Source organism: Chroicocephalus ridibundus, chromosome 3, assembly GCF_963924245.1.
Source record: "Chroicocephalus ridibundus chromosome 3, bChrRid1.1, whole genome shotgun sequence".
Taxonomy (NCBI): domain Eukaryota; kingdom Metazoa; phylum Chordata; class Aves; order Charadriiformes; family Laridae; genus Chroicocephalus; species Chroicocephalus ridibundus.
Genome location: NC_086286.1, coordinates 69303508 through 69325475, shown reverse-complemented (window position 1 = coordinate 69325475; position 21968 = coordinate 69303508). Strand labels below are relative to the sequence as shown.

The window sequence follows — 21968 nt, the reverse complement described above, 5'->3', positions numbered from 1 at the left end:
CTCTGTCTGTTTTGCCTCCTTTTACTTTTATTGGCAAGTGGCCAGTCCTGTTCGTCTAGGCATTCAGACAAGTTTTATATCTCAGCATTTCCTCCAGTCCTGAGAACGAGAGAATTCTTTTGTTCTCTTCACAAAATTAAAACTTTCATCCGTTTTCTGCCTTGACTATAACCAGCTTCTCCTGATCTTCCTGAAACTTGACTCATTCATCTGCAGTTAGTTGGAGGCCGGTTGCTTTTGAGCACAGTAGAGTATTCTTAGTCTCTGTTTAATCTGCCGTTTGTAACACATGAAGTAATTTCTTTCCTTTATGGTTTTTTAAGACCATCAGTGTCTCCTCTTTCCAGTTTATTTACTGTAGAGATTATTCTGTGTGTTTTAACTACGTTATATATGACAAGCGCAACAATTTTTATTTAGGTAACAGCCATCATATATGGAATTCCTTCCCCAAAGTAGTCCATGCATCTGTTCCTGAAACCAATTGTTTGTGTCCTGCCCAGTCCTGGGAGTCCAGTGAGAAGTGGACAGTTTGCACTGTCTAGACAGTGGCCAGAGGAGAGTTCTGTTACTTATTTTATTTACCACTTTTAAGACCCCCAAGAACAAAAATAAGTCAGCTCTACACATACCTGGGCTTTGTTGCCATTCTGCCTACAATGGTCCTGTTCTTTGCTCCTTGTACTTTTTCTTTACTTTTGCTTTTCTCTACTTGTTGTACTAAATAAGGTTCCAACACACCAGGAGAACTGTTTACTTCTTGCACATTATGTTTGATTATAGTGTTTGGACCAGCAGGCCAGATTTGTGACTGTAATGTCTTATTCAACATAAAGACCCAATAACACTAGTTGAAAGAAAAAGACTTCTTAATTTTTCTTTTAAGGAAAGATTTTTGTGGTAATGGAAGCGGTTGTGTTAGAATCAAGACCAGATCTGGATATATTTTTTAGCATAAAACTATCCTGAAAGCAGATCACCTTTTACCTTTTTTTTTTTTTTCTCTAATTTATATTCAATATCCTGATAAAATTCTTTTTACTGTACACTGCTCACCCTGGGCAGCAGTTGGGTTTGAAGCACTGGGGAGCCTTCATAAAAGAAAGGCTGGAAAGCATGATCTGTGTGAAGGAATCTACCTATTCATCTGTGAACCAGAATGAATGCACACTGGGTAGGTTGAAATACATCTCAGAGTTTGCTGGCTGGTTGTTTAAGGATAAATTGTTTGCTTGGTGTAAGATGGGAATATGCTTCTTAAATGTGTGGTAAGCAAATGAGTTAGGAAGATTAAAAACATTAAACTAAAATGGAAATATGATAATAAGGAAAATCACTGGGAATATAAAGCCACCATGAACAGTTCTCAAGGAAAATAAAGCTGGAGGCTGTACATTCTCTGTGTGCTTGAATACTGTAGGTAAGCAACAATTAAAATGGGAAATTGTAGCAAATAACGTAATAACTGGTACATTGGTGAAGTGCAATAAGAGGATTTAAATGACTGCATCCTGTAGTCATCATCAGGTTTCGGGAGATAAGAGAAGGGCATGAAGGAGTTGCTTTATAATTGATTCAGGCATTGTTTCAGGAGAAAAAGAAGTCTTTTTTTATATTAAACATGTATAATTTCCATTTTGATCACCCTAGTATAACTTCGCCCTCACATGTTTCTCTTGGTATTCTGAAATGAAATATCATTATTCTAGCTTGTGTAGTATATTTTTGGTTTTGAAGCTTCAAGAATGCTTTTCAAATATTCTTTCATAGCAACTTTGTATGGTATGTTCATGAGCAACATAACATAAAAAAGATAGAGCCAGGAACTTGCAAAAATATTTGTAAACTGTGGTATTGACACAGTAAACTGATGAAAATGGCTGTAGGTTTTGTAAGTGAAAGGCAATAATTTTAAAACTGAACTTGTCCATCTATGTCCAATTCCATCCTAATAATAGGTAAACTTGACCGTGGCTGATATTCTGATCACTTGCAACTGTCCACATAGAAGCAAAAGTGGAACCTATACATTCAGAACTAGTCTGTACTCCAGTAATTAGGCTTGCTCAGTGAATCAGTACTCTTGTTTCAAGGTGTAGCGGCTGGATTTCAACAAATAGCCATTTTACTTTGCTTTTAAACTCCTGCAAGAGCTGTGAGATTTGAAACTGGCAGAGTTTTGTGACTCAGTCTTTGCTGCATGCTATCATGCAGTGAAGTTTTTTCCCTGTTCTCTCTTGTCTCTTTATTTACTACATAATCCCAATGACAGATGTTAGTTTTTGCTGAAAAACTTTCTCAGACATTGTAGGATAAATAAGGTCCAGACATCTCCATCTTTATTCAGGCTTCATAGTACTTTACTGAGCAAGCAGTCCCACTGACTTCCATGGTACCGTTTTTGGAATTTATACACTGTTGAACATGAATGAAAATGGCAGAGGCCAGTCCAGGGATTGCAGATTTTTTCAAGGGTCTGGTGTGTGCTTTTGCATGCATTTATTTTTGTGTAATTTTGAAAGACTGGTAGGCTGGGAGAAAATTGACTGTTAAAACTCATATTTCAAGATGACTCATCCTCTAGGATGAACTTTCAAAACCTCCATCAAATCAAAGATAGGACAGAAACCGATAGTATTCAGGTAGAAAACAGGGAATAACAGCTTCAACAAATAAAGCCCCATTTGGTTTTGCCTACGAAGTAATAGACCAAAACCAAAAGAAGATGTGCTTCTGATGAAATGTTAGTTCATTACAACAACAACAGACAGACCTGAAACATGCCCTAAATCGAAATATAATTAGGCTGTTGACAAATATACACTACATATGTGCTACAGAAGCCTGGTGAAAGATAACCAGTGGGACACTGATAAGAATTTACATACTGTGCAATACAATGCGAGCCTAGATCTTGCACATGCTGTAAATGAAAGAAGGCATTGAGCTAAATAAAACATACAGACTGACTGTATCAACAGTCATTAAGTGCTGGAAGAATACATGACCGTTAATAGTCTCTACGCCTTCGTCTCTCTGTTGTGGAGTGGAGGTTTCTTGATAAATGTTAGGCTGAATGTTATCCACTACTGTGTCTCCTGTGTATAAGAAAGGGGATTGGCTGGGCTGGTGACAGTGGAGTTTCCAATCCTGGTCTCTCTTCCTTCACTGCAGGGTAAGGAAGGAGCAGGAGAAGGGAAGGTTCTTGATGGGCAACTAAAAAAATTATCTGACTGGGCAACGGAGGAGAGACTATAAATGAGTATTTGGGAATTGTTCCATACTGAGGCATTTAGTTGAATTTGGATTTGCTGAGTCTTAACTCATGAGACCTAAGCATGAGTTCTTGAAACTTTCAAATAAGACTGGCTCACTTCTAAAGAGTTAGACTTGCCTGTGTCTTTTCCTGGTGAACTCTGGTGTACAGCAGGGTTTTTTCATCTGGAAGGAACAGAAGTTTGTCTCATAAGACAAGATTGTCCGGCTAGGATGCACTGACCCAGATTACAAAAGAGCCTGAAGCCTACTGTGCTGCGGGGTCTCGCCAGTGGCTACTTGAGAGGTGGGTAACTCAGAAATTTGAGGATCAGCATCAATACCCATGGAGCACATGGTTTTGGGATATTAAGTAACACAGAAATTTCATGCACTGAAATTCTGTGTATAATTAGGACAGATCAAGAAAGTGACAGTCAATATGATGTGCTACAGGAGATCAAAGAGGCTGCAAGGTTAGAGAAGACAGACTGAATTTAATCTCTGTATAGATAAGCAGATAATAAATATAATTTAAAACTTCTGTAGATGACTGCTTCTTCAAATAACTAGTTAGAGAAACCATAGAAAGGGAAGCAGCTCTGGATTTATGCATGAGGAACTGGTTTAAAACTCTCCTGTTGAAGGGGAGTCAAATTAAACATTCTTGTAGGCCTCCCTTAAAAAAAGCTTAATCAAAACAAGGAAACCTTTAAAAAGAATACCAAAATGAACAATCCGAGAGTGCTAATGGCAAGCATAGAGTTTACAGACTGCCTGTTAGACATTTAGAGAAGATTCGTTCCTCTAGTTCAAAATGATTCAAGCAATGCAATTAAGCTAGAAAAAATTATCTATTTAAACAATAAAAAAGAAGCTTCCTGCAAAAGCAGAAGTTATATCTGATTGAGGATAATAGAAAAGGACATAAATTGTGACAGATTCTGGAAAGTCATACTCTTAATAACACGTACACACATTTTAAGGAATAATTTGCTAAATGCTTAAATGTTGCTAAGAAGTACTTCTTCAGATAAATCAGAATCAAAATGACTGCTAGAGATTCAAATTCAGTAGGAGTTAAATATGATTAAGGTGTAATCAAGTTATAACCAGAGATCTCAAGAAAGAAAAGGACACAGCAGAAAAGCTAGATTAATTCTTTGTATCAGTGAATAGAAGAGCTCAGGGAATTTCACACTTGGGAGTCTTTGTTCATTGGGACAAGTCGGAAGAACTGTCTCAAACAGAAGTGTCAGGTTTAGAGCAAGCTGATAAATGAAGAATAAAAATTCATCAGGCCTGTATTGTATTTATCCGTGGCTTCTGGATGTAGTTAAAAATGGAGTTGCTTGAAGCATTAAATACAGTTTATAATACTTAAAAAACCCCTCATATTAATATTACATAAATGGAAACTCTTTATCCCATTCGTAAAAGAAAGGCAGAGGGTTCAAGGAAACTAAAATCAGAAGGTCTGGTTTCTGTACCAAGCAAATCAGTAGAACTACAATAAATTATTTATACTATTTCTGAACTGTGGCAAAAATGGGCAAAACTCAAGATCAGATTTTTTGTAGAGGACACTGTGCCTTATGAATCTGTTTGAAGGATTCAGTGAACATGTGAACAAAGGCTCATTTGATTAATATTGCATTTTGATTTTCAAAAAGTTTTGACAAGATCCTTCACTAAAGACCATGAAAGAAAGTGTAATAAGGAGGAAATGTTCTTTCATGGGTTAGTACTTGGTTAAAAGAATAAATGGACCATTTTCACAGTGATGATCAATATGAACTGTTGAAAATATTCATATTTAACCCGGAAAAGGGATGAGTAGGAAGGTGACAAAGTTAGCAAGTACAAAATCTTTCAGCATAGAAAAATGAAAGAACTGCAAAATGTTCAGGAAGATCTCAAGATAGTCAGTGGCTGGGTAGTAAAATAACTGTTGAATTTCTGTAGCAATTAAAGGAAAAGTAGAACACAGAGAAAAATAGTTCTAATTGTACATTAATTCCAGTGATTTCTGAACTACGCACTTCCAGTTGTGAAACAGCTCTTAGAATTGCCTTGGACCGTGCCCTGGACATATCAGCTCAGTACTGGCTCAGCAGTAGTCAAAAAGGTCAACAGAGCCTTAGGAAATATTACTGATGTTTAAAAAACAAAACTGAAAAGACCATCAAACCATTTATAGGTCCACACTATGCATTCCTTTCTCCTTAAATAATTTGTTAGAACTGGAAACAGTGCAGAGAAGGACAATAGAGATTTTCAGCCATACAAAGCAGTTTCTGTGTAAAGAGATATTAAATAGGCTTAGGAGGTTTTGGTGTATGAAATAAAAATGTCACGTGGGATATGATAGAGGTATATTGAAATCACAGATGACGTGGAGAAAGTGAATAGGGAATGGTTACTTGCTGTTTTCTATGATAGGAGAATTAGAGGGCAATAAATACAGGTTTAACACACATCAGTGTTTTCTTTCACTCCACCCATGGCTAAATGTGGAACTTGCTGCTAGGGAGCTTTATGGATTCTGAAAGTAAGAATATGTTCAAAGGCAATTAGGTGAATTAATGGAAGAGACGTTTTTCAGGGACTGTTAGGTGCAAGGAAGTAGGGATAAGTTGCAGTTTAGAAGATCTCCAGTACGCGTACTTTTGGAAGCTCGGAATTCAAATCACTATGTACTTGCTCTATTCTTACATGCTTTATTCTAGCCTCTCCCAGACAGGATACTGCATTAAATCAACATATTCCCTTATGTTACACCTACCAAAGGTGTTGCTTTGAGCACTCTTAACACACGTACCTGTTAACAATAATAGTAATAATAATGACAAATCAAATATGCCTCATATTTTCTCCCTCTTCCCATAGATATGTTGCCTGGTTTCTGTCACTGCAAGACTGGCTATGCAGGAGAGAGCTGCAACAGGTGTGCCTTGGGTTACATGGGATACCCTGAGTGCCTGCCCTGCAACTGCTCGGTGAAAGGCAGTGCGAATGTTGACCCTTGTGTAGGTCCCTGCACCTGCAAGGTATGGATGTCAAAATCTTCTGAGCCATAGGAAGATACTAGTGATATTGAAAGATTGTAATTAATGGTTTTCTATCATACAGTAGCATTCCGCTGTCCTACCTAGCTGTGTTAGTATCTGTGTTAGTCACTTCTCATAGAACACTTGTTCTTGGTCCTGTAAAGTCTTAAATTGTCTTGTGTCATCTCAGTACTCACTGTAATTAACATAGGTACCTTGGAGCCTCCTGCCAGTCATACGAGTCCTTAGAAATCTGTAATGAAGGGATGCTTCATTATAATGAAGCTTGTGAATCGTTTATTTCAAACTCGCATCCTCATGTACTCAGAAACTATATGTTTAAAGTATTGTGGGTACTAAAACTAACATAATATGACTTCAAAAGAGAAAATGAGGTGAACTGATGATGTGTTTAAACAAACAAAAAAGTTGCCTTTTAGGAGTTGTTATTAGGGATATAATCCTCTTTTGTTGGTAAGTTCAAAACTATGAGCATTCTTTCCTGCCTTGGGATGGTCAATTATAAATCTGTAACATATTTAAAAAAATAATCCATCCTTTCTTTAGGATGATTTTCTTAATTTCTAGGAAGAGAATCTAAGAATGATTTTCTCTGTGTGCCTTTGTGTACCTCCAGCAAATTATATTTCAATATGGTATTGAAATAAAAAAAACTAAAACCACATGCACCCACTTCTTATAAAATACCTAGTTAACAGGAATGCTTTAGAAATGGTGGTGCTCTGTAAGTCACAGTTTAGTAAGTGACCATGAAGAGGCCCAAAGGACAATTTACTGTACTGTGGGTCAATTTTTCTGTGTCGTACTTGTGGGAGTTTCCTTCCAGCATTCAATTAACAGAATAAGTCACAAATGTGGATTTAAAAATACTTACATTGCCTTCTTAAATACAAGAATGTACAAAAAATGCTTCAATATATCAGCTTATGCTGCATACACACATAAAGCTCTGGTGTGACAGCTGAATAGCACTGAAATCTACTCAGAGAATTAACCTTATCCTCACTTTATGTAACAGTCACATGCTGTCTGTCAGAAATAAAATCTATCCATATCAGTTCTAATTCCTTAGCTATCAAGTCTAGAAGATCAGAAAAGGGGTGCTTTTGCTATATTCTGACTTGAAAGGGAGCTTTGATGAAGGTGTCATGTGCCAAAAACAAGATAACCGCTGCTGAATGATTCTTATTATTATGACATTATTTGTGTCATGCCAAACTGACCTGTTAGTACAATCAGACCAAAATGAACAAACATGGAATAGAGATAATTGTTCTTATCCCAGAGAGTCCATGCTGGATACACTTCCTTTCTTCTTCTCTAATCCCTTTTTAAGTGCTTGTGGGAGAAAAATTATACCCTTTGCAGATATCCGAGAGATAGATACAGACACATTTATTTTCACTAGCAATCTTCAAATTCAAATCAAAGCAGATTATGGTCAAAGGGACACTGAAATCATCAGATTAGTTATGCTCCATATGAAGAATAAAGTGGGATGTCTGGACAAGTTAATAGCAGGTCTTAGGAAAAATGCTTCCCTTCTTTTAATCACATCTTTCAATTATATATGATGAGCTCTAAATTTACTAAAGATAGTTTTCTTGTAAAGGAAATTGACTGCTGAAAAACAGTTCTAACTGTAAGCAGCATAATGCAACAAAGTGGGCATTATATTGTTATCTTTGCCACGTTAGCCAGAGTAAACTAAAGTACAGAAAGGTGAGGAACAAGTATAAATGCCTGATTTATCACTAATTATCCCAGAGAGCTTTCTGAAGACATATGGTCAAAGTCTTATTTTTGCATAATTTAAAACTGGACTGAACACATTATTGAGAAATAAATGAGGCTGTAGAAACATTGCTTCATTGGCTGAAGAATAGGTTAGATCTCCTTTCCAACTTTGAGTTTTATATATCTATTATCCATTTGCTGCCTACTCAATAGTTTTACTCACTGGTGACATGCTTGTGACTGCAGAGTAGGACAACTTTTCATGTAACACATACTTTTGCTTTGCAGCTCTCTTTTATTTTACCCTTCTCACTCTGCACACCCTACGCACGTCAGCAAGGTGTGTTCCGTCCTTTCTCCCCATACCTCCAGATGCTTTGCCTTGCTTTTTCCATCTTTGCTAGATCTTAACCAGGAGGCTATCAAATGGCTTTTGGTGAACTTACTTCAGAGCTGTGTATTTCAAGCAATCATAGTCTACACTGTGTGGGCAGGCTCTTTATAATGTGTTCATTCTCTGCTGACGTGGAGCCAACAACTTGGTCGTGTGTGCATACCATAGAGCACTGTCTCCAGGATTAAAGAGACTGCATATAACACTTTTGAAAGGGAAAGAATTTTCTGGGCTATCTTGGGAAAAATATTGAATTACTAAACCAACACCATAACATGAGCCTTTTGCAACATACTCCTTGAAGAAAAGCTAGCATTATCTTTGTCTATAGGACAAATTGACTTATTGTGTAAACTAGCAGGACTTAATGCACAACCAAAACTTTCTCTGAAAAATGTAATTACTAAATGCCAAATAATGTCCAAATTCTGTGTCCTGTTATTTACATGCAGAGTATAAAGCTGGTGATCTCAAGTTCTAATCTATGACAACTGAAGTAATATTCTAATGTACATTTCCAGGAACATGTTGAAGGAGAAAACTGTGATCGTTGCAAACCGGGTTTCTTCAATCTGCAGCAAAATAATCCCAAAGGCTGTGAGGAATGTTTCTGCTCTGGGAAAACAAACGTCTGCACACACTCTCACCTTACCTACAGAAGTGTAAGAAAAATCATACCACATCAGTACATGTCATTGGTTTTGTGTTTCTGTGTGTTGTCACCGTCTATTGTCACCAGAGTGCATCTTATTATAAAATCATGTGTGTTCTTTTATGCCCCATGTATTTTTCATTTATCCAAACAAAAATGCTTGTAAGCTTTGTTTCTCTTCATTGTGAGAAAATGTGCAGTTCCAGGTCATTATTTAATGAAATAGCTAAGAATTTTGAAACATTAAATGTACAACACACAGCTCATGTGAGAAAAAGGGATGCCCTACAGGGGTGCCCCCTGCATTTTGAGTGAATTTCTTTTTTTTTTTTTTTTGCGTACTGCATTACTAGGAAAGGATATGAATGGGAGATGAACCTACCGTTCTTATTTGTGCTGTGCTGTAGAAAAATGTCTTTAGCCTGCAAATATACTCTAAACTAGTTCTCAAAGCTCAGACAATCATTCCACTGAAACGGGTGCGTGCTACATAGTCATGTGTGTAGAATGAGTTTGGGAAATGTGTTCCAGGTCTACTAGCTCTTGGGTTTGGCTGTATTGGTATTCTGGAAGTCTGTGAATTAAATTATATATGCCTAGTGTTCTTATTTACATCCCAGCATCTGGAAAATTTTCCATCCCACGGCTGAGGTAATTTATTGTTCTTCTTGTATCCAGGCTCCAGAAGCCATGCTTGTATGAACAGCGTGCTCTTCTCTGATGATTCATTTCTAGTTATGGGATTTCAGAAATTCAAGTTCTGGTGCTTTTGAGCTTTGCTTTGGCTTTCTAAAAAAAAGTATATTTGAACTTGTAAGTTGTAAGGCCTTAGAATTACAAATTATTATAAATTGTGCTGTCTACAACAATCAGAAAATGTATATCCATTTGTCAACTCTTCTTCTGTACCCTCTGTGACTGATACTATTTATAGAAATCTTGTATAATATTTGGAGACATTCTTATGCATGTGTTTGTATGATAGCATTTCCTGTTCACTCTGGATCATACGAAGCAGAGAAAGCAAATACTGTCAGTTACTTCAAACTACTCAGAAGTTATAAATCCCAGTCACGTACAATAAGAAAATTTTTTTCTGGTATTACTTTGTTGTTTCCTTTGTTCCTGAACTGCTATTAATCATATAAAGCTAATCAGTTTTTCAAATATAGAAGAATGAGAGGCAGTGACTATTGAAATGACTCATGTCCTGCTTCTCATTGTAATGTGTTTTGTTTTGTTGGTTTTTTTCTGTCATTATAGATAGAAGACATGAATGGATGGTATCTGACTGGCTTACCGGGTCTCATCAGAGTTACCCCCAAGCAAAAGAGATTTGACGGGCATCAACAGTTTAGCATCAGCAACGTGGCTGCACGAAAAGTACTGCCACAAACTTATTATTGGAGTGCACCCAGTTCTTACTTGGGCAACAAAGTAAGTGCAGATGGTACTTGCCTAAACGCTAATTTGATTTATTGAGAAAAGAAGTAAGGCTTTGAAGGGGAGGAAAACTGAGGGAAGATTAAGTTGGACAGCTATTTGACCAGCAAAATTGCAAGCGGAAAGGAATCAGGCATATGGAGTATCCTTGTGAGGCAAAAAGTAGAGAAAATTAACTAAGTATCTTTGACCTTGAGCCCTCTTCAGGCTTCTTCTGTCAGATATTAAAGAAGCTTACATAGTTCACGGTGTGGTTTTTTTCAATGAATTAGATGCTGTGTGGTTCAGCTTGTCCTGTTCTCTTCCCACCTTGTCCTCAGCTTTGAAAACCAGATCCCTCGTCTGCTTTTCAGAGATGCAAGTTGCGTATCAGATGTTGTGGGGGTGTGTTACAAAACTTCAATGTTTGGCAAGAAACTTGTGTGTGTGGAGCTCTCTGCCCTAGAACTCAGAAAATGCTGTTGAGAGCTCTCTGCCAGTTCTAATGCATGTATTTATCTAAGTCTGCATGTGCCCATGTGTGCACGTACACATATATTCATGCCCTGCAGGTCAATACCAAATATTGGCTTTCTAAAGCCTTGGGTGCTTTAGTGGTCTGACTATCAGGCTTCTCACCATTAGACTTCCTGCTATCATACATGATACCTTCATGAAGATCTCATTTTTTTCCAGAGAGTAGAATTAAGGACTGCATGAGTCCTAAATGTGAAGAAAGCTAAACAGCTTTCCATTTACCGTAAACCTGATTACGCTAAAACTTGTCAGAAATGCTAACACTAATGCACTTGAGCACATTTTCCTCTGTAGTCTCTTCAGGCTAGTCAACTTCTTATTTATTTATTTTCTTCCTGCTGGCTGAAAATCAACATGACAGAAGGTAAGTGAGCATGTTGAAACTAAATAGCATCATTCCAAAGAATTTGGCGTCCTGTTCATAGCTATAAATTGTTAAAGATAGTCAGGCTTATTTAGCTGGGCAAGGGAGAGTTTCTTCTCTAATCTTCCATGTCTGGTGAACTTACCCTGAGATATGAACTGATACTTTTCCAGACAGCATTTCATTCTGCTTCTATTCAGTGAGCAAAATAATGGTAAGAATGTGCACAAATGATTTGAACGTGGAAGATATTTTTTCAGTGTAATTTGGAGGTCCTTTGTGGTTACTGTCAGATATCTCTGTATGAATGAAGCAATTTGCCTTAATAACTGAACCATATAAATTTTTGATACTACAATAATACTGAAGGCACTCACAAATTACCACAGTACATCTTAACTGCCATGTTGCATCACGTAAATTAGAGTCATAATGACATGCTTAGGCCATATGATTTATGCTATGGAAAGGGAAATGGAAATAGAATATTGAGAGTCCTTATTTGTAAACTCAATAAAACATTTATCTGAATAGCTGAAACTGGATAAAACCAAATAGCTGAAACTAGATAAAAACATCCTTTCTTGAGAGTGATTGCTAGCTGTGTTACAGTAGAATAATTGGTATCTCAGAGCAGGCAAGCTTCTTTAAGAATTTTTGTCTTAGGAAATGTAGAGAACAATTTAGAAAATCTTATATAAAGTTGTACATTATAAACATTGTGTCACAGAAAACTGCCTTTCCTTTTTACTGTTAAATTATTGCTCTTAAATACTATTCCCCAAAATAAAACCGAGTAACAAAAGGTAGTAACCATCCTGCATTTCATAGTTTTCAAATATAGCTCAAAAACCTTATTTAAAATAATTATTTTAATATAAAGTTGGCATGGTGTGCATGTGCCTCCACAATGTTGATTGCCATATGTGTGCTATCTGCTTGTTTTACATCCGTCTCCAAATGCTTCTTTTGGATGAAAAAAGCGTTATAAATAAGATGTTCCTGACTGTGCAGCCTTTAGCTTTTTCCTTTTCGTCTAAATCTGGGTGACACTAGGCTATATGATGCTGGTCTTTGACTGTGTCTCTAAGGAGACATTATAAACAACAGGAGGCTATAGATCATACAGGGTTCTTGTTTTTGTCAGACTAGGACAGGAACGTGAGCAAATTACTTTAACATCACCATATCCTTTTAGTCTTCCAAATATATATGCCACTACCAAAACTTTTAACTTTTTGTTACAGATACAGATAATTTTTTAAAAGCCAGATATTTTACCTGTCTGATATATAATATGTGTTTGAACTGAAAAATTGAAGACGGGTTTTGATGCAGAATACATTTGGGAGTAATCTGGAGGAATTTAATTTCTAAAAATAAAATATCTAGTGGATAATTTGGGAGAACAGATTTAAAATGGCTAGTATTAAGGTTTTAGTAGGTATCATAAAAGAGTTTATCTTCTTGCCTGCCTGCCTTATCATAGCCTACTGAACTAAGGATTGCAGCAGTCATGAGGACTTGTGGTCTGTTAGAGCTTCTAGTTAGTGAAAAATTGTCTTATTCTATCACCTCTAATTACATTTTAGGTATCTGAAAACCCCATTTGTTTTTTGTTAGCAGTTTCTTGATTTGTTTTGACAATGTATCTGTAAGTTTATTTTAAACTTCTATCCTTGCTAAAATATTTTATAAATTTTTCGGAAAGTGTTACATTCTGATAAAGTTTGATCAGAGCACTGAAAGAAAAGTATGAAATTAATTAAAAATCCGATACCAAACTCAGCAGGATGACATAAAACACTTGTTTCTCTAAAGTCAGTGTGGAAGGGTTAGGTGTCCACGATGTTTCAGAAGTCTGACATCCTGTATATACTCTGGCTCTTTTCCTTTGACACCTTGGCAAAAAGCAATTTGATAATTTGTGTGCTGAGTAGAAGCCATTTATGATTAGCCGAAAGAACATGATATGGAGCATATCTAAATAAACATATGACCCCCTGCATGACGCACACACATGAGGGGCAGCTGAGGCCACTTGAGAGTCCATGAGGAAACATCCATCTTTAGTTACAGAAAGTCTCTCTGCTTTATTTTCTCTCTGCTGCTGCAAATTTTATGTTCCTTTCTCTGCTAAGGGCCAGCTTTAACCATGAAGGTGGAGATTTATCCTGCGTCTTTCATATGGCTAGGGCATTGCCCTTGATCAGCAGTCACCGGTTAGTTCAGCCTTTAGGTGGAACCCATCCTAGAATCCAGGTCTCTGAACCTTGTTAGGTCTCAACACCCAGCAGTCATAAAGAAAATAACTCCTCTATCTGGGTTCTGAGCAGATATTAATGCTGCCATTACTCAGACTGCAAACAACATGATAGAAATCCTAAAACACCTCTACTCAAAACCACTATTTGCCTACTGGCAAATTTTACTCAAATTGAGAAGTTTCTTGCATCAAATGTTGTTTTACGGGAGTCATTTGAACTAGTTGTACAGCATGATCCATTCAGTGTAAGTAAAGTTAATGATGTAATGTGGTCCTTCATGTAGTCAGAGCATGTTGAAAATTAAAGCAAAAGATGCTTGAATAAAAGGCTTTGTTATCTCTTGGAAAAATTCTAGCACATCATGTTTGTCAAATGTATGGGCTTAAGCAGCCCTATTGTGGATACATTGTTCTTTCTCTGACCTCTAGTTAAAACCAAGACAACAGCTGAAAGTTTTGTGTAGAGTCTGTGCATACAGAACAGGAATGGGACTTCTTTGGCTTAACGCTGTCACTTCTTTTATTTTGCCTGTTCTTTTATGATTAGCTGTGTAACCTATTTGATGACTTACAGAAGTCAATGTTTGTTTGAGTCCAGATATGAAGACACTGTGATAAGCCTGTAGTCAATATGTATAAACTTTAAAAATCTGTCAGTCTTTAAAAGTACCCTACTTGGGAAAGCTAAAGAGTGGGATGGAGTGAGAAGTTTGGTTTGTGACATATTATCTATTGCAGACTGCCCAGAATACCTCATAGGATTAAATATTGAATTATAAAATAATCATATGCTAGGTCCTTGTGGCTTTTATCTTTATTTCCTTCCATTTGTTTTCATTTCTTAGGCAATTCTGATGCAAAAGGCAGAATAATGCAAAGTGAATTGCAGTCTACAGCTCCCAAAGGGGAGGGAGGGAGTTGAAACCCAAAACATAAGGAAGCTTAAATAATACAATAATCAGCCGGAACAGAAATGCCAGGATCAATTGTCCTAAATTATTAATGCATCTAAACCCAGAAAGCTTCATCTAGTATTGTCATGGTTTCAGATCTCAAGACTTTCTTGTTCACGGGGCATGATAGAGTTAGATAGATCCACAACTCTTTTTCTTCTTTTTACGGCCTGCCTCAAAAAGGAGAACAATCTAATTTAACACTTTTTTGTATAAATGGATGAGATGCAAATTAAATTGTTGTTGGAACTTTTTCCTACCATCAGTTTGTTTTGAAATTCATTGGCCTCATGAAAAGCAGTGAGTGACCTCACCTACATAATTCCAACACTCGTCTGTGTCTTAAATTTAGACAGCAGACTGATCTTTTTTGAGCATGTGTCTGTATTGCTTTTATTGTCAGGGAAGCAAAGCAGTGAAACTTAGGTGGGCTGATGTGATCTCTCTTTGGGCACCTTTATAAGATACTTCTTTCTTTCAGCTGGTTAGCTGGATAGGTTAGGCCCTCATGAAGAAGATTTGGTTCCCCAATGCAGATGGGTTGTCCAAGTCTAAGCAGGCCACCATTTAGTAACATAATGGGGGTGCTTGAAGCATCTGCTAGCTTTCTGTGGGATTTTTGCATAGTGATGGTAAGTCTAATGCTTCATGATGAATTTTACTTTTTTATACCCTCTGCACAGAAATGAGTTTCAGCCCCAAATTTGAATGTGTAACAAAGAACATCTCCAAACTTCCAAAGAAAATTAGGGATGGAGTAGGGAACGTGATCCTCAAGTATAAGGCATAACATACCAGAAACAATTTTGTACAGACATTTATTGATGAAATAGTTAAGTTATATGTTATCCATATTTGTAAAAGAAACAGAAATAGGCATCAGCAGCACATAGTATACAAGAAACCTTCATTCAGCGTAACACCCCTGAAGTTATTCACCGTTGCGGCAGATCCTTGGATGTTTTAAATAGTGTCAACAGCCAACACATGACAGAAAATTAAAATGATTCTTTTGAACCTAAAGAAAAATATCTTTTGTAAAGACAGCTACTTCAGTATCTTTTGTCGTTCATATTTGAATGCATTCTCCTGCTAAAAAAGCTGGTTTAGTTTATTTTTATGTTTTTATTTTTATTTTTTAATAAGTAAACCTTAAACAATATAAATAATGTAACTTTTAAAATCACAATCTAAATTGCCTTGACTGAAATTAAGTCACCATGGTAATCGGACTCAGTCAACAGTATGAAGGTGTCTTCAATTTATACCAAATGTGCTGTTTATTTTATTAGCACTTACTTCACTAACAGCTTCTAAAAATTGAGATAATAGGCGAATTCAGATACTGAAAGGATGAGACAAACATAGCAGGAATACAAGTAAAGAGCAAAACATTTTAAAGATTTGAACCACAGCTGACTGATGTTTCCTTTAAGTTTACTTAATTTGTATTACATGATTGGGTTTAGATTCTTTATCTTTGCTGAAATATTCTCTCAGTGTGACACCACGAAATGAGACAGGGTTAGGTCTCTGCATTCTTTCACGGTTGCGGCTAGCCAAATTTTGCTTGATCCCCAGTACAAATTGAAACAATATCAGGACTGTCCTATTTGGAATTCAGCTACTCATGACTGTAAAGAACCACTAAGACATAAGTAAATTTTGCACCCTTTGTTCCTCATTAATGCTTTTAATCATGTTTGGAAGGCCTGTTGGGACAGTTTAAGTACAGCCATTATTGTGATTGCAAGGAAAACTAAGGATGCCCAGTAGACTGTTACGGCCTCTTTGCACCTCGGAAATGAGTTGAATCACGGCTCAGAATCTGGCTAGCTGAGTCGACTGACTGCGGTATTTCATGTATCCCATGATACATTTAATTTCTTTGTGCTAAAATCATCTTATACTACTGTAGAGAAAAGAGGAAATTTATTGTTGGTGAAATTATTTCATAAATCTCAAGTGTCCTTTGCATTACCTGCTTACCCAAGTCTGCCTTGAAGGCAAGGGTTTTAATCAATAGTGGCAGTTGAAAAATGGAGAAACAAGCAGGAAATAACGTAGTTTCACAAAAGAAGGGATGTGAATGCTAGAGAGAGAATACTGAGGGGTGTTAGGAAATAATGAAGAAGAAAGTAAATTGGGGAGTATGCTTGCCAGATTGAAAAGTTTTACTCTTCTTATCTCTGATCCCAAAAACTAAATTACTGAAGGATCCAACAAACCAGAAGAAGAAGAAAAAAAGTCTTTGACTTGGAAAGGAGTAATGTATCCAGTGATTTGTACTGAGGGCTAATCAATATGCAAAGAAGCATGATGATGGTGATCTCTAAGCCTGAGACAGCTAAATTGACCAGTGCTTACTTAAGACTGCAGGAGAAATGTGAAGTTTATGAAAGGGAGGATACATGGGGGTTTTATTCCTCTTGTATGATTTTGCATGCTAAGTACTTCTTCAGCAAATTAGCATGTGCTTTGAAAATTATGTTTGGAGATCCTTCCTGATCACAGGTTACCTGGAAGTAATGGGTTTAATGGTGTTTTACTCAACTTATCCACTTACATTAATCAGACAGAATTGATAGTCCAGACATGTAGTTGATACTGGAGTACACAGGAGTGTGATGGAGGAATCTATGCCCATCACAAAAAGGGTACAAATAAGAGCTACTAAAAGGTCATTCTCAAAATATGAGAGCCACAAAGAGGTGGTGTTCAGTTCAGTTTCCAGATTTCCCTTTATGAATAATTGAGTTGCCATTTCCGTTTGATTTACCTGCCTCCCCCCCAATTTACTTCAAATTTAAATAAATTACAAAAACTTTGACTGTAGTTGAAATTTTTGGGTTTATAACTCATTAGTAAAACTGCATGATGCCACTGTTTAGTTTTGTAATTTTGTGGTGTTTAGCTTTTGCTTTCCACATCAAAAAGGCAGTATGCAGGAGAGCAAAAGTACTGAGAATTTCTGATTGTGCACAAGGAAAGCAGCCTTTTCTGCAAACCATTTGTAGTACTTTCAATCTGTGCTATGTTGTTTTTGAAGTCTGACATACTCAGTAGCATCTGACAGTGTCAAAATATTCTTGACATGCAGCTTCTCTACAAGATGGTTAGACTCCATTATTTCCATTTTACATATAGGAATTAGCATTGCTTTCCTTCTTGCCTGTCTTCAGAAACTAAGATTTGGTGCCTAAACTTCATTGTCTGACTTTACCTTGTGTCATTGAGGAGTTTTAAGTCCAAACCAGTGTAGCACAGGTGCCCAAATCCAAGCACTAGTCACCTGTGTACAGATGCAATTAAGAGGTATATGCGTGTGAATTTGTGTGACACATCTTTTACTGTATGGGTGTCATGTGAATTTTTAATTAGTTCATAGGTCTGAGAGACCTAATCAAACTAACTTTTTTAATGGCATTTTACATCCATAATCATTAACAAAAAAGCTGTATATTTGTACAACAAAATATTGGCAGGAGTCACTCATTTTTAACATACAAAGCACCATGACTAACTAGACTATGGAAGAAGGGAGAGTGGTTTATCAATGGTTAAAAATGGTACAAATTCAAGATATCATTTGTGAAAGAAAACTCAAACTGACACTCAATGTGTATACAAAGAGCTTATTTTTGTTTTATTTTATGTTTCTTTATGGGAAGAAGTAACCAGTTCCAGAAGTAATTATAATAAAAATTAAATTAGTAGCTTTGTAAATTCTGGGTATTCTTGACTTTTTGATAAATGATTGGTAACTGGTAGGGTTACAAACTATAATTTTTAGAGGGCGGTATTCCATACTTACTAAATTTCCAGCCAGTCACCCGAAAAGTAAGTATCAAAATTATAATTTTTGTATATTTCAATTTAGTAAGAAAAAGAGAAAAGCAGATCAACAGATAGTCTGATATGAACATAATATTTTAACATCTATACTGGGTCTGGCTAGGCTGGAGTTAACTTTCTTCATAGTGGCCTGTGTGGTGCTGTGCTCTACATTTGTGGCTGAAACAGTGTTGGTAACACACCAGTCTTTTGGCTCTTCCTGAACAGAGCTTGCACAGCATCAAGGCATTCTCTCCAACCTTACCCACTGATCCATAGGTCTTTTCACCTTCTTTCTATTTTCTCTCCATCCCATGTGAGAGAGGAGTGAGTGAGGGGTAGGTGGGTGTTTGGCTGCTGGCCACCACGCACACCATTGGAAGCGATGGAAGAAACAGAACTTTAAACCCTTCGACAATGCAGCAGTTGCAAAGGAAGTTTTCAATCTGGCTGCAAAGAATTGAGTAATGAAATGGTAACCAGAACTGACAAGAAAGTAGCACAATAGTGATCAGAAGCTTGAATTATTGGTTTAGTTTTTACTTGTCTTTTCATAGAGTCACTATTCTAAACATTTTAATATTGTGAGTGACTCATGCTTTGATCTAATATCTGAACAGAGTAGGAAGCATCCTTTAAATCCTGTAGGTCCTGTGTCTCATGTACAGTATTCCCTCTGTCTTACTCATTTCTGAATGGACCCATACTGCTTTGTTAAATCTCTAGAAGGCAAAATGAGCTCCATTACTTTATGTTCCTATTAAGTTTATGTACTGTAACCTGATCATTAGCAGGAGAGAATAATGGGGGCAAAGATTTTAGTTTCCAGAGAGAGACTCTAGCTAACTACAACAAATTTCTTCAGAAAGCAAACCTCAATGGAAAAATTAAATATTCAGGAACTTTCTAGAAGGGTTACCCTAACTACAGAATTAATTTGCCTTTGTCTTCCTGGACCCAAGAGACAAAAGGGTTAAGAGCAGATATTTGCCATATTGAAGGGATAATCACGTGCTAGAACCCCAATCTGAACTGTGATGAATTATTAAACCAGAGGTTTGTTGGGTGATTGAATATTACCTGCAAAGCACTGCTCGTCTCCTTGAGGCACATCCAGAGCTAACTGAATTGAGCCAATTAGACTGACTGTCTCTTCAATGAGTTGTGACCTATCAATGGTAATAGCTTATTATGATGATAAATGAACCCATCTCTCAAACTGAAGCCTGAGTACACACTTCAGCAGTTTCCCTGAATCATAGGGCCATTACCTATCAACTTCAGATTGACAGGAGTGACAGCAATGAGAGCAGATAGCACGCATGAGTAGACACAGATGATTGTTTTACCCAAATGAATATATTTACACTTATTTTTCCTGAGGTTGTTTCGTGGATTTTCGTTTTTGGGTGTTTTTTTTTAATGGGCCTGCCTGAACATTCCATATTTCGCCAGAAGTTCCTCACATTTCTCACAACATGTGCATTGCCACCCCTGTCTCCCGAGATACCTGGATGAATTTCTGATTGGTATCTACATGCCTTTTCAGCCTCAGAGGCACTCTGTATTGTGATAAAGGAGAATCCTTTTTTCTAATGGAAGAGTTTGTTTTATTTGTTTGGCCCTCTTAGCCCTATCAATTTATTTTCCACAGGTAATTTCCTCAGAAAAATGAGCAAGATAGAAGAACTGTAACATTACTAATATTTTTCATTATTTTATTATAAGCTTTTGAAACCTTTAAGTATCAAATATAATGAAAGAACGCTGCTAGACCAGTGCCTTGGTTAGTTTAACTCTTTTTGGAGACAGGAAAATTTTCTGCAGCAAAAAGGCAGTTGTTTTAACAACTTCCTCTGTCAGTTTTCTTCTGGGCTTTTTTGGTGTCATTCCTCACACCCCCCACTCCTCCAGGTTAAAGATTTCACTGTTTTTTTATTAATTAAAAATAAGTGCCAGAGATACATACCTTCAATTTACTGTCCTGAAAGAAGATTTTGGTTATGACTCAATTTTTAAAATGAAATTGCATAAGAGAAATGGCTTTACATATTCCTAAACCATATCTCAGTTACGCATAAGATAGGTACAGTCTGCCTTGAAAGTGTGGCCTGGAGCCAGTACTCCCTTGTACGGAAGGCTTGAAGCTATGCAATTAGCCGGTCAGCACAGCAATCCCATCTATCTCCCTGCCTCTCTTACACAGTGTGCCTCCTACCAGAAGGTTTCCTGCGGTGTGGCCTGGTGAGCCGTGACTCGCTGCAGTCCATACGTTACTGTGCAGTTAATTAGGCAAAACTCATACAATTCCAGGTGTGCTTTGCCGTGAACTGGGTAGCACACTTGCAGCGATATTAATGGATATAAATGCAGTGAATAGTAATCCATAGTTTTCCATCAATATTGTATCTTCCATGCTCCAGAAAACCATAGCGCAGGATTTCATTTACTTTGAAGTTTTTTTGAAGCTCGGATGATCAAAGTTTGTCATATTACAGAGGAACTTTTTCTTCTTACATATTTTAAATTAAATGCAACAATACAGAGGTATAAATACATCTAGTCATTTTAAATGTGTGGCAAGTTAAAAAAAACAGATAAAAAAAAAGTAAAATGAAAAAGAAAACTAATGGATCAGTATTCTGTTGTCATTAGCTATGGAAACAAGATTTCCTAACTTAATAAACCTAGGCAACCTAAACTAATAAAACTGGAGGTCTGAAACTGCATTTTTTAACCTACAAAGTAGATTTGTAACAACAGATGCCTTTAAAGCTAATCAAATAAATAGATACGTTGTTTGGTCAGCTGTGTCTTATTAGTTAAATGTGTGAGCTAATTCTGTTTAGTCTGCTGTGATGAAAAGTCCTTTTGAGAAAGAACTTTCTACAATTTTGTTGCTGAGATGCATTTTATGTGATGTGCAATCCAGTAAATTATTCCTTTCATAGAGGATGTATTAGTTCAGTTTAGGTAGATGCACCAAAATCCAGTTTTGTCACTGTCCTGTGTCTTTTGTTTTATGTCAAATATGTGATACATACACATATATGTTAGAATACAAATAGCTTTATACATTTGTCTCACCTGTTGAACAAAAATATGAATGTATGGCACAAAGGATGAACAGAATAAAACCAGCCACATGAGATAAAAAAAACATAGAAACTTAAATACAGGAATGATCAAGGCAACCTTTCTTAAACAAACCTCAAGCTTTTATATTAAAGCTAGCTAATAATTCTTCCTTAAACTACTGCTTTGGCTTTTTCCACCAAACATTTTCAAATTTTCTATTTGAAAAATTGCAGTGAGATACTTTGTTTCAGATTTCTGAGCCTGTCTGGCATTAACGGAGATTCTCAGAGCTACTGCAGTGTGCCCCTGTGTATCTGTCATTCCTGTTTCCTTCCTTTGTTATTGAAAAGGGGCTAGCAGTAGTAGAAAAGTTTTAACATCTGGTAACAAATACAGCAACTCAAA

The 21968-nt window shown here is 36.7% G+C and overlaps 1 protein-coding gene across 6 annotated transcripts in view; it reads left to right on the top strand.

Moving 5' to 3' along the window:
• Positions 1-21968, top strand: part of LAMA2 (laminin subunit alpha 2) — a 383003-nt gene that overhangs the window by 159404 nt on the left and 201631 nt on the right. For all 6 annotated transcript variants that reach the window (XM_063329629.1, XM_063329631.1, XM_063329633.1 and 3 more), the window contains exons 10-12: positions 6145-6305; positions 8979-9119; positions 10373-10546. In XM_063329629.1, the coding sequence (XP_063185699.1) occupies positions 6145-6305; positions 8979-9119; positions 10373-10546 (476 nt within the window). The remainder of the gene's footprint in view (positions 1-6144; positions 6306-8978; positions 9120-10372; positions 10547-21968) is intronic.